General features: G+C 43.3%; 2 protein-coding genes across 7 annotated transcripts in view; both read left to right on the top strand.

Annotated features, from left to right (window-relative positions):
- Positions 1-13,756, top strand: part of LOC125448489 (myelin-associated glycoprotein-like) — a 238,887-nt gene that overhangs the window by 42,955 nt on the left and 182,176 nt on the right.
- The window catches only part of LOC125448534 (platelet endothelial cell adhesion molecule-like), a 57,815-nt gene that overhangs the window by 989 nt on the left and 43,070 nt on the right, over positions 1-13,756 (top strand). For 4 of the 6 annotated variants that reach the window (XM_048523893.2, XM_048523891.2, XM_048523892.2 and 1 more), the window contains exons 1-4: positions 1,435-1,562; positions 8,354-8,469; positions 10,016-10,045; positions 11,498-11,764. In XM_048523893.2, the coding sequence (XP_048379850.1) occupies positions 8,439-8,469; positions 10,016-10,045; positions 11,498-11,764 (328 nt within the window). In that variant the 5' untranslated portion in view covers positions 1,435-1,562; positions 8,354-8,438. Of the gene's footprint in view, positions 1-1,434; positions 1,563-5,482; positions 5,614-8,353; positions 8,470-10,015; positions 10,046-11,497; positions 11,765-13,756 lie in introns of those variants that run through there. The other 2 variants (XM_048523887.2, XM_048523890.2) reach the window with 2 other exon arrangements.

The raw sequence follows: 13,756 nt of genomic DNA, 5'->3' as shown, positions 1-13,756 counted from the left end.
ATGAAGGCATAGAATGGATCTCATAGAAGACAACTTTCCTGATTGGGATTGTGAACCTGGTCCAATTAGGGGGCCCTGGCTGACAGATATAAAAGGGAGTCTCAGGGGTTCTGTTCATTGTAGGACCTGGCCCTGAACTAGCTTAATCAGTATCATGTACCATGCATGTGTAAATAAAGAGTGACTTGGGGGTGGGATACCAGTATTCATGGAGTTATTTCACTAGCTTTCTGAGATTCATACATAAGGACACCCAGATCCCTCTGTACTGAAGCACTCTGACATTTCTCGCCATTGAGTTACTAAGTTGCCTTTCTATTCTCAGCAGAAGTGTTATCGGTGCGGTTGAACTTAGTTGCCAATATCCTGAGCATTGAGGGTTTTTCAAACCAACCCATTGAACAAGGAACTGGAGTGGACCTGTGTTCCTACATCGCCTTCCATTCATACATCAGATGCGATGAGCGTCCAAACGTCCAGGCCATAATTTACCCTGTCCATGAGCACCCATCAGTAGGCATTTTCAGTTACTCTTTCATTACAACACACAATTTCACTTCCTCACACCCCCTCTTATCCTCTGAGCTCCACTGAGCATGACCTTTTCAGAATGGAAAGATCTTGTCCCACAGCGGCCTCTGCTCAAAGTGATGCAATCACTTGCCCTGGTTTCAGTGGCCAAAAGAGCATCAAAACATCGACACAGGTGTTCCCTCAATCGCAACAGTTCCCTTCTGTCTCTAAGGGTCAACAAATGCAGTCAGCTTTCTGAGAGACTGCCAGTGGGAAAATCAGCCAATGACAGGCAGTCGCTTCCATAAGGATGGAAGGTCGGCATGCAGCTACAGAAAGCAATCAGGAAAACTCATAGGATGTTCTGCTTTATTATGAGGGGAATTGAATGCAAGAATCAGGAGGTTATGCTTCTGTTATTCAGGGGATTGGTGTTTCTGCATTTGTAGCACTATACTGTCCTACTTCCCATACTTACAGAACGATTTTGGAAGCAGTTCAGAGAAGCTTGTCACCCTAATGCTTGTGATTTCTGTGGTTATAAACCATAACATTAATTCTGTTTCTCCCTCTCTCCTCACAGGCTGCTAGAGCTGCTGAGTTTCTCCAGCAATTTCAGTTTTGGTTTCAGATCATCTGCAGTTTTTGTGTTAATGAATACCGCAATCCAGGTCATTGCATTCCTGATTCAGTATCAGCATTGTCTAATAATTTATTAATAAAAATAACCCTGTGTTGTTAAAAAAAGAGCACAGATGGGTCAGTGGCACTGTATAAATGTGCTGAACACTGGAAATATTTCGATACCACTTTTAGACTATGCGTGCAAAAAATTTTTAATATGCAAATTGGGGGGTAGTGGGGTTTTGCTTTCTGTATCACGTGTGTGAGCATGAGGAATGGGAAAACAAAAACGGGAGAGAGAAGTAGAGTTAGTGTTACAGTTTATAAACACAGAAAGTGCTGGAGAAATTCGGCAGGTCTGTGGAGGGAAAGAGAAACAGAGTTAACGCTTCGATTCCAGTGACACTTCTTCAGAACTGAAAGAGGTATGGAAAATAGGATTTGTAATACTTTTAACAGAGAAAAGGTGAGTAGAATAGGTCAGTGTTGGTGCAAAGGAGTTGTTAATTGTGGCAAAAGGGGAATGGGGACACCAAACGAATGTGTATTAAGGTGCGGAGAATAGAGAGTAACTGTGTCTTGGTAGGCTGCAAAATTTACTTTGCTTTCGCTTTCTCCAGTGATTTCTGTTTTAGTCAGAGATGTTGCTTAAAGGCAGAAAGAGCGGTGACAATATATCATCGTCGTGACAGGTGCAAAGGGCTGCCAGCTGAGCTCTGATAAGACTTTTGCAGAGCTGATGTGAATTTTCCTTCTCGCCGCGGGCAGGGAATGGGCATGGTTTATGAGCGCCACGAATGGTGGGAGGTTTCCTGTCTCTTTCTCTCTGTCTCGGAGCCGGCAGTCCAACAGGTAGGTGTTGCCTGCAGTTTTCTCTCCAATCTCGTAAACAGCCAACGTTCCGGGCGAAGGAAAACTGGCTGAGGATACGCTAACACGGTGCCTTGACCAGCTTCGAGTATGAAATTCCCAGTGACCAGGTAAAAGATTGATGCTAGACAGCTGGACCAACTGGAGACAGAGAGTCATACAGAGCGGGAACAGACCCTTCGGCCCAACTCCTCCATGCTGACCGGGTTTCCCAAACTAAACTAGCCCCATTTGCCTGTAACACAGTGTGGAGCTGGAGGAACACAGCAGGCCAGACAGCATCAGACGAGCAGGAAAACTGATGTTTCAGAGATAATGGGAACTGCAGATGCTGGAGATTCCAAGATAATAAAATGTGAGGCTGGATGAACACAGCAGGCCAAGCAGCATCTCAGGAGCACAAAAGCTGACGTTTGGGTCTAGGCCCGAAACGTCAGCTTTTGTGCTCCTGAGAAACTGATGTTTCTGTTTGGGACCCTTCTTCAGATTTGGGCTGGAAAGCTCAGAGATTGTAAGAACTGCCGGTGCTGGAGCCAGAGATAACGTAGTGTGGAGTTGGAGAAATACAGCAGGCCAGGCACCATCAGAGGAGCCGGAAGGGATCCTTCTTCAGAATTGGGTGGAAAGCTCAGCAGGTCTGGCAGCATCTGTGAAGAAAAAAGTTCGGAGGAAGTGTCCCCGGACCTGAAACTCTGTTTTCTTTTCCTTCACAGATGCTGCCAGATATGCTGAGCTTTCCAGCAACTTTGTTTTTGTTCCTGATTTACAGCATCCACAGTTCTTTCGGTTTTTATTCTGAGTGAAAAATCTGCCCCCTCGGGCCCTTTTTAATTCTTTCCCCTCTCATCTTAAACCTGTGCCCCTATGTTTGGACTCCACTGGCCTGGGGAAAACACCTTGGCTTTATTCAACTCATCTGTGCTCCTCATGATAACCTCAATAAGATCACTCCACAGCCTTCTACACACCAGGGAAAATAGCCCCAGCCTATCCAGCCTCTCCTTAAAACTCTAAGCTTCCAGTCACAGCTTGTCAATTGTTTTTGAACTCCTGAAAATTTAGCAACATCTTTTACAGAACTGAACACAGTATTCTAAAAGTGGCCTCAACAATGTCTTTTACAGCCACAACATGACATGCAAACTCCTATACTCAATGTCCTGAGCCACTTTTTTAAGGAACTATATATCTGTGCCCCGCGGTCTGTCTGTTTGACAACACCGTGTCGCAGTTACACTTCACACAATTTCTTGGCACCTTTCCTCCTTGGCTCATTGTAATCATTCCTAATCTGCCATCTGCAGTTGTTACCCTTCGATGATGTGGAAATGTTCTAACTTTATCGGAGATAACAGGAACTGTAGATGCTGCAGAATCTGAGATACAAGGTGCAGAGCTGGATGAGCACAGCAGGCCAAGCAGCATCAGAGGAGCAGGAACGCTGACGTTTGAGGCCTAGACCCCGGGTCTTCCTGCTCCTCTGATGCTGCTTGGCCTGCTGTGTTCATCCAGCTCTACACCTTGTTATCTCAGATTCTCCAGCATCTGCAGTTCCTACTGTCTCCCGAACCGAACCGTCAGCTTTTCTGCTCCTCTGACGTATGCTACGTTCATCCAGCTTCACATTGTGTTATATCAAAAGCTGTTTGTTTTATTTTCTCTCTATATATCACCACAGTCGGTGCAGCTACAATCTTGAGGTTAGTTCGAATTTCTCACATAAAAATAACACACGTCCGCAGATGTCTCACAAACGCCCTCCCGATGTAGAGACAAAAACAAAATTGCTGGAAAAGCTCGGCAGGTCTGGCAGCATCTGTGGAGGAGAAAAAAGAGTTAACATTTCGGGTCCGGTGACCCTTCCTCAGAACTTTTACAGCATCCGCAGTTCTATTGGTTCCCGATGTAGAGAATCTGTTAATGCTCGTGATTCTTTATTCCACGCTAAAACCGTAACGATCTTGTGTTATTGCTTCCCAGTCCCTCATAATCTTATATATGGCTAACAGCAGAACGTAGGCCATAGGAGCAGGAGTACATTAATGGTCCCTTTCAGGCCTGCTCCGCTCATTCAATATGATCGTCCAACTTGTAATATTAGTTCTCTCCCTCTGTTTCTCTTTCTCTTACAGGTGCTAGCAGACATGCTGTGTTTCTACTGCACTGTGTTTATACTGTAATGTTGACTCTGCTTCTCTCTCTCTCCCCACAGATGCTGTCAGCCCTGCTGAGTTTCTCCAGGACTTTCTGTGTTTATAACTGTGATAGTAACTCTTTTTCTCTCTGTCTCTCTATCTCCACAGATGCCATTGGACCTGCTGAGTTTCTCCTACGATTTTAAATTTTCTTTTCTGATGGCTGCACTACTATCCCAAACTCAGGGCCCGATATGTGTGTGTAGAATTAGTACTGATTGATCACCTCTCTCAGCCCAGATTCTGCATTTTCTCTGACAGCTGAGGGCTGAGGATGGAATTTGCATCCACCTCAGAGACTGGAGTTGGGATTTGTGGTTGTGTTCTGCAGGGGTATAGTCGTCCCATGCAACAAGCCCTTTGACTCACCGAATCTGTGCTGACCCATTCTAAACTATCTGTGCAAGATTATCCATTTTGGACCAAGGATGGGTAGATCAAGGTGATTTCTAGATGGTGCAAAGTTAAATACAGTGAATGTCGAATGAGACTTAATGTGGGGTTGTGCAGGCACATAGATCTTTAAAATGTCAGAAATGGTACTGAAAAAAAGCAAGGAATCTACTGATTGAGACAAAGTAGAAGACAAAGAAGGATACATCACAGAAACCACCAAGACTGTTTGAACATGTGATGTTTTTACACATTGACGCCCTATTGCCTTGAGGCTGCCATATCACTCGAGTCCCTGCCTGCTAGCGTATCTGTCAAGATGCCTCTTAAACAGCACTATTGTAGTTACCTCCATAACTGTGAAACACAATGGTTAGCACTGCTGCCTCACAGTGCATAAGGTGTGGGTTTGATTCCAGCCTTGGGTGACTGTCTGTGAGGAGTTTGTACATTCTCTGTGTCTGTACAGGTTTCCCATGAGTTGCTCTTGTTTACTCCTGCAGTCCAAAGATGTACATATTAGGTAAATTGGCCATGCTAAATTCCAGGGAAGTGTATTCTAAATGGATTAGCCATGGGAAAATGCCAGGATTTCTACATGGATGGGGTGGGTCTGGGTAAGATGCTCTCTGGATAGTCAGTGTGCACTCAATGGTGCGAATGACCTGATTCCACACTACAGGGATCCTGCGATGATGGCAGCACATTCCAGGCACTTATCACCCTCTGTGGAATGAACTTGCCTGTCACATTTCCTTTTAACTTTTTATCTTAACACCTATGACCCCAAAAGCTGATATTTCTACCCTTGGAAAAAGACTTTGACTATCTATTGACATCTATTGACTATCTATTAGACAGCCATGGCTGACAAAGGAAGTCAGGAAATATATCAAAGAAAAAGAGACAGCCTATAAAGTGGCCAAGAGCACTGGGAAATCAGAAGATTGGGAAGGCTACAAAAACAAACAGAGGATAACAAAGACAGCAATAAGGAAGGAGAGGATCAAATATGAAGGTAGGCTAGCTAGTAATATTAGAAATGATAGTAAAAGCTTCTTTCAATACAGAAGAAACAAACAAGAGGCAAAAGTAGATATTGGGCCGCTCAAATTGATGCTGGAAGGCTAGTGATGGGAGATAAGGAAATAGCTGAAGAACTTAATAAGTACTTTGCGTCAGTCTTCACAGTGGAAGACATGAGTAGTATGCCAACAATTAGGGAGAGCCAGGGGGCAGAGTTAAGTACGGTAGGCATTACAAAAGAGAAAGTGCTAGAAAAGCTAAAGGGTCTAAAAATTGATAAATCTCCTGGCCCCAATGGGCTACATCCTAGAGTTCTGAGGGAGGTGGATGAGGAAATAGCGGAGGCTTTGGTCATGATCTTTCAAAAGTCACTGGAGTCTGGGAAAGTCCCAGATGATTGGAAAATTGCTGTTGTAACCCCCTTGTTTAAGAAAGGGTCAAGGCAAAAGATGGAAAATTATAGGCCGATTAGTCTAACCTCGGTAGTTGGTAAAATTCTAGAATCCATTGTCAAGGATGAGATTTCTAAATTCCTGGAAGTGCAGGGTCAGATTAGAACAAGTCAGCATGGTTTTAGTAAGAGGAGGTCATGCCTGACAAACCTGTTAGAATTCTTTGAAGAGGTAACAAGTATGTTAGACCAGGGAATCCCAGTAGATGTCATCTATCTAGACTTTCAAAAGGCCTTTGTTACAGCGCCTCACAGGAGGCTGCTGAGCAAGATGAGGGCCCATGGTGTTCGAGGTGAGCTACTGGTTTGGACTGAGGATTGGCTGTCTGACAGAAGGCAGAGAGTTGGGACAAAAGGCTCTTTTTCGCACTGGCAATCGGTGACAAGTGGTGTCCCGCAGGGTTCAGTGTTGGGGCCGCAGCTGTTCACCTTATATATTAATGATCTGGATGAAGGGACTGGGGGCATTCTGGCGAAGTTTGCCGATGATACGAAGATAGGTGGACGGGCAGGTAGTACTGAGGAGGTGGGGAAGCTGCAGAAAGATTTAGACAGTTTAGGAGAGTGGTCCAGGAAATGGCTGATGAAATTCAATGTGAGTAAATGTGAGGTTTTGTACTTTGGAAAAAAGAATACAGGCATGGACTATTTTCTAAATGGTGAGAAAATTCACAAATCAGAAGTGCAAAGGGATCTGGGAGTGTTAGTCCAGGATTCTCTAAAAGTTAACTTGCAGGTAGAGTCCGTGATTAAGAAAGCAAATGTAATGTTTATCTCAAGAGGGTTGGAATATAAAAGCAGTGATGTGCTTCTGAGTCTTTATAAGGATCTAGTTAGGCCCCCTTTAGAATACTGTGTCCAATTTTGGGCCCCACACCTCAGGAAGGACATACTAGCCCTGGAGCGTGTCCAGCGGAGATTCACACAGATGATCCCTGGAAAGGTAGGTTTAATGTATGATGAACGCTAAGGACACTGAGAGTATACTCATTAGAGTTTAGAAGGTTGAGTGGAGATCTAAGAAACTTACAAGATAATGTATGGCTTAGAAGGGGTGGACACTAGGAAGTTGTTTCCGTTAGGCAGGGAGTATAGGACCCGTGGGCACAGCCTTAAAATTAGAGGGGGTAAATTTAAAACTGAAATGAGATGACATTACTTCAGCCAGAGAGTGGTGGGCTTGTGGAATTCATTGCCACAGAGTGCAGTGGAGGCCGTGACGTTGGATGCCTTCAAGGCAGAGATCAACAAATTCTTGATCTCAGAAGGAATCAAGAACTACGGGAGAGTGCAGGGAAGTGGTGTTGAAATGCCCATCAGCCATGATTTAAATGGCAGAGTGGACTTGATGGGCCGAATGGCCTTACTTCCACTCCAATGTCTTATGGTCTCCGTGCCTGTCATAATTTTGTAATTTTCTATCGTATCAGCCCTCAGCTTCTGATGTTCAAGTGAAAACAGAGTTTGTCCAATCTCTCCTCATAACTAATACCCTCTGAACCGGGCACCATCCTGGTAAACAATTTCTGTACCCTCTCCAAAACCTGCTCTTCCTTCTGACAGTGTGGTGACCAGAACTGCAGACAATGTTCCAAGTGGGGCCTAACTAAAGTTCTATACAATTGGCCTTTATATCTCAAAGACTGGAGTACTAGGATATAGAAGTTATGCTGCAGTTGTACAAAACATTGCTTAGACTCCACTTCAAGTAGGTCTGGGCACCACACGTTGGGAGAGATCGGTCTTGAACAGAGTACAATGTATGTTTACAAGAGCGAAACCTGGACTTCAGCATTTAAGTTATGAGGAGAAATTATTTAAATGAATCCTGTTTTCTCCAGAATTTAGAAGCTTAAGGGGCGATCTGGTTGAAGATATTAACAGGAAAAGACAGGGTGATTAAATAGAAATTATCCCACTGTTGGGGATTCAAGAACTAGGGACGGTACAGTCTGAGAATTAGAGGTGATGTTAGGAAGCACTATTACATGCAAAGAGTGGTAGAGGTTTGGAAATCTCTTCCACAAAGGCAATAGATCAGTTGTTAGTTTTCAGTCCGAGATGGATCAATATTTATTCAGCAGCAATATTAAGGGGATATGGGCCAAAGGCAGGTATATGGATCTAGGCCCAGATCCATCATTGAATGGTGAACGGGCTCGAGGGGCAGAATGGCCTACTACTGTTCCTGTCAGTGGAACTGCTTGGTTGGAAATATTAGCTGCATATGGAGATAGCAGCTTCCTTTTGCTCTTTATGAACTTATTTACTCCTGATACAGGTAACTGCGAGAGAGAGCAGGTGTCGATGTAGCATGTACCAGGGCACACTGAGTTCGACTGCTGTGCTACAAAACTACAACCCAAATGTTGCAGATCTCTGTCCTTCTGATCCTCGGTAAGTATGTGTTACAGAGGAAAGTTACCCCTGACAAATCCATGCTCTTCCCCGGTCATGTGAGGTTAAGTTCTGCAGCAGATAAACGCACACTTCTTTCTCAGTTCCTGAAAAGGTTACTGCGGCCAACATAAAAACCAAACTTGGCAGAAATCTGGAATGAAAAGATTTGAGAGTGTGTATGACCGCATTTCTTGAAAGAAAGAGAGAGGAAAAAAAAATAAACTTTTCAAATTATTGTCCCTTGATTCCACTTTGTGCAACATTATTCAGTCTTCTCAGAAAAGGATGGACACACATACACTAGGATCTGAAAATGTTAAGTCAGGTATCAGTAGAATCCCAGAATCCCACAAAGGGAAGGACAATCTACAACCATATAGAGGCAAGATATCTCATGAGCAGTGAGTGCAAATACCACCATTTTCCATCAATATTTGGAGATTTACCAGGAGGTTGCATTAGGGGCTGGAGAGTTTCAGTGATGGAGAGAGATTGGACAGACTGAGTTGTTTTCTTTAGAGCAAAGGAGATTGAGGGAGGGGAGATGTCATGATTGAGATGTATAAAATAATGAGGGGCATGAATAGGGCATATAGGAAGAAACTTTTCCCCCTTGACAATGGAATCAATGACCCAGGAGTGGGAAGGGATTCATAGATTGAAGGTAAGGGAGCAGGAGGTTTAGAGAGGATGTGAGGAAAATCTTTTTCACCCAGAGTGTGGTGGAGAATCTGGAATTTACTGCCTGTAAGGGTGGGAGAGGCAGAAACCCTCATCACATCAAAGAAGTATTTAGATGTGCACTTGCAATGCCAAGGTTCTGGGCCAAGTGCTGGGGGAAATTGGATCAGAGAGCATTAAGATGGTTGCTTTTGACCGGCACGGACTTGATGGGTATTTTTTCTGTGCTGTGGACCTCTCTGGCTCTGAGTTTAGATTGAAGATTGCCTAAGGTCTCTTGTGAAATGAGTTGAGATACAGTGGGAGCTGAGTAACTGTCTCGAACTGTTCAGTGATGTTCCAAGAGGAGCCATTTTGTAACTGTAGTCTCAGCGTGGTTGTTATCGGTGAGTCTTGGCTGACTTTGGGCATTTCTAAGAATCTGACCGAAGCAAGCAATGCAAAGTTGTGTGAACTTGATTGCTTTTGCAATAATCTTCCCAAACATGCTTTATTTTATAAAAACCTAGATTTGCAGAATTCTCTATTTGTTTAAGAAGAATGACTTGGAATGGGAACCTAAACAGAGAAAAAACAGCGGGTGTTAATGATAACAAATAAAAAATAAAAAGGTACAAAGCAAAAGTTAAAGATAGAATGAGTGAAGGACGAGAAACCAATGAGGTCATCATGCAGTTCATGTCAATTCATATTTATGCCTCCACTTCAGTGGGCTGAACCATCAGCAGTTCCCATTGAGTTACAGACAGGCCAGGCAGGCTGCTTCTCCACTTTTATTGCTTAAATATTGTCATTACTTTGCCATTTCCAGGACACTGAAGAAATAATGACTTTTGCATTTTAATTGTCTTCTGTTTTCCAGTAAGTCTTCCTCTCCGTGGGACCACCCAAGGTAGGAAGGAACTACAGCTTCCTTGGATAATCACTTGGAAACCTGAAGTTTTGCTGTACGCAACTTTTAAGCGAATTATCCCAAACATGCATCAAATTGGACTTGTTCCCATTCCTTCTGACCGAGAGTTAGAGATATCCTCTTGAAGATCTCAACTGTTCTCTTATGTGGATACACCACCAGATACAACAAGTACCAATGACCATTTTCATTGACTTAGTCACATCAGAGAGAGTCCATTCAGTAAATCTGTGCCCAACATTTAACTCCACCACAATACTTCAAATGAGTGTGAGATTAAAGGCAGATTGTTTTTGAAAGCTCAAAGCTGTAATCATTTTGAAAGGGTTAATAGAAGAATAGAGTATTATTTAAATGGAGAGAAACTGTAGAAAGTTGCAGCACAAAGGGACTTAGGGTGGGGGGATCTTGTGCACAAAAATGGAAAACTAGCACAAGGGGGAAGCAGGTACGGGAAAAGTGGAGGGAATGTTGGCTCTGAGATTCACACTTTATTATCTCAGAATGTTGGCTCCTATTTCCAGGAGGTTGGCATATAAGAGTGGGGAAGTCTTATTGCAAATGTACAAGGTGTTGGGGAGACCACATGTGGAGCATTGCAAGCAGTTTTGTGCCCCTTATTTAAGAAATGTGATTATTTCATTAGAGGCAGCTCAGAGAAGATTCACTCTGATAATCCCCAGTATAGAGGGAGATAGTAGGAACTGCAGATGCTGGAGAATCTGAAATAACAAAGTGTAGAGCTGGATGAACACAACAGGCCAAGCAGCATCAGAGGAGCAGGAAGGTTGATGTTTTAGGCCTCGACCCTTTTTCTGAAGGAGAGTCTAGGCCCAAAATGTCAGCCTTCCTGCTCCTCTGATGCTGCTTGGCATGCAGTGTTCATCCAGCTCCACAACTTGTTATCCCATTAGAGAGGGATTGTCTTATGAGCAAAGGTTAAACAGTTTGGAACTCTACTTACTGGAATTTAGAAAAATAAGAAGTGATTTCATTGAAACATATAGGGGCCTGACAGGGTAAATGCTGAGAGGATGTTTCCCCTCATGGGAGAGTCTATGACCAGGGGGCACAGTTTCAGAATAAAGGGCACCAATTGAAAACTGAGATGAGGAGGAATTTCTTCTCTTGGAGGCTTGTGAGTTTTTGTAACATCCTGCTGCAGGGAACTGCGGGAGTTCCAAAGAAAACAACATGAGCTTATCCAGCCTCTCTTCATTGCTGAAATGCTTCAGCCAGGTAACCATCTCGTGATTTTCTCCTGCACCCCTCCAGTGCAATCACGCCCTTCCCTATAGTGCGGAGACCAGAACTATCCACAGTGCTCCAGGTGTGGTCTCAACAAAATCCTGTACAGCTCCAACATCCTGTCTTCACTTATTATATTCCAATCTGAGTTTGTGTCCAACTCTTATCACATTTCTTTTACAGTTTCTGACCAAGCTCTAACTCTTGAAGCTAAGCCACAAGATGCCCTGAAAAATGAGAAGATTGTAATGACCTGCTCGACCCCATTCCTGTACTTGAAAGGACCTAAGCATTTCCAATTTTACCGGAATAATGTGTTAATGAAAGAAACTGAAGATGGTTTATTCACCATTGAAAAGGCACAGCATGCAGACCAAGCATCTTATCGGTGTGAATTAAGAATTGACTATAAAAATTTGGTTTCAAACAACCTAAGCATCACAGTGTCAGGTTGGTCATTCCTTTGTGTAGTTAGTGCTGCTAAATGTTTTGATGATTTTGTGCCTGTAGGAGCATTTTTCCTAACCCATGACAAAGACGAGGAAGCAGACAAGACTCAGGCAAGTGGAAGATATTTATTCAAGCAGAAACCGGTTTATGCAGGGAGAGGGCCAAAGGATCTTCCCCCGAATCTGGCTTCAGAAAATATATCAATGACACACCCTCTGTTTTTACAAACAAATACAGCATCTTTATACATTTTGTGTTACATTAATCAACTACAACATAACCATCATCCCTCCCCTTAAATCAAACACCTAATCCTGTGGGACACCTAATCAGTGATGGGCACTTCCATGGATAGCCCCAGGTTCCCATGATCTTATGGTGTTAACTAGACCTTGTAATGTCTAGGCCTTGGGAGATCTTCCAATGCATCCTATTCATTTGCATTCCAAAACTTTAATGGCTGTACTTCTTCAGGTTTTTCTCAGGCTTGTTTATCTAATGACAGTTCAAATTCTATTACCCATTGTATTTTGGTGCTGTCTTTTATCACATTGAGTTACTCCCTTTGTTTTCCCACTGTCCCAATTACATAATGTAAAAATGAAAACTCAGTTTTAACTAATTGCAATAAGTTTAACAAGGTGTGGAGCTGGATGAACACAGCAGACCAAGCAGCATCTTAGAAGCAGGAAAGCTGACATTTCAGGCCTAGACCCTTGGGTCTGGGCCCGAAACGTCAGCTTTCCTGCTCCTAAGATGCTGCTTGGCCCATTGTGTTCATCCAGCTCCACACCTTGTATTCTCGGATTCTCCAGCATCTGCAGTTCCTATTATCTCTGCTGTTAAGTTTAAGTTATGCTATAAAGTTGATTGTTAGTGTAACTATGTACAACTACTTTGACTGTCAGTATTTTGTAGATTATGAGCTATGGTTAACCTGTCTTGTTCAGGGCATAAGAGAAGGCGTCTCCTATAGCTAGGTAATCTCTGCATCGAAGCTTAGATGCTTTTTTTATGGCTTGTATTATATCCTGGTCATGTATTGAAACCATCTTCTGTGATTTTTCATCTTTCAGCTAGAAACTACTTAATATCACTGGTAGCTTCAAAGAGGCAACTTTTCACTACAAAACCATTTTATCTGTGATCCTTGCAACTGCTAGAGGAGCTAATCTAGCACCTGACGTTATTCACTAAATAAAAACCGAAAGAACTGCAGATGCTCTAAATCAGGAACAAAAACAAAGCTGCTGGAACAGCTCAGCAGGTCTGGCAGGATCTGTGAAGGTGAAAAACAGAGTTAATGTTTCGGGTCCGGTGATCTGAAGGTTCTGAGGAAGGGCCACTGGACCCGAAATGTTAATTCTGTTTTTTCCTTCACAAATGCTGCCAGACCTGCTGAATTTTTCCAGCAACTTTGTTTCTCTACCTGACATTTTTCATTGACTGCGACAATCATGCTTTCAGTAATAAAGCCGGAATTGGTCATTTATCTGCCCCAAGGCACCCTTTTATCGGAACTGTCTCAGATGGGAACATACAGTGTTCTTTTACTGACCTTCTAGCAGATCTGTTCAAAAGTACCATTCTATTTCACTGTGTGAGCAGGCACCTTAGTTTTGCTTAGCTTCTGTCTGCCATCATGTAAGCAGGCATGGACTGCTTAGTGTGGTCAGGTACAAGTCACTCCTACGATGCCACTGTCTAACCTGCTTTTGACAGTACTCTCTCAGTGATGGAGATTCAAGGACAGGAACAGCAATGTATTATCAATGACTTTTCCTCTTATATAAGGTCAGAAGTGGGGATGTTCACCAATGACTGCACAATGTTCAGCACCATTCGTGACTCCTCAGATACTGAAGCAGTCCATGTTCAAATGCAGCAAGATCTGGACAATACTCAGGCTTGGGCTGACAAGTGACAAGTGATATTTATGCCACTACAAATGAGTGTCAGGCTACAAGAATACACAAGCAGCCAGGAATATTG

Source organism: Stegostoma tigrinum, chromosome 41, assembly GCF_030684315.1.
Source record: "Stegostoma tigrinum isolate sSteTig4 chromosome 41, sSteTig4.hap1, whole genome shotgun sequence".
Lineage (NCBI taxonomy): Eukaryota > Metazoa > Chordata > Chondrichthyes > Orectolobiformes > Stegostomatidae > Stegostoma > Stegostoma tigrinum.
The sequence above is the reverse complement of the archived record's forward strand: the minus strand, read 5'-3'. Positions and strand labels throughout refer to the sequence as shown.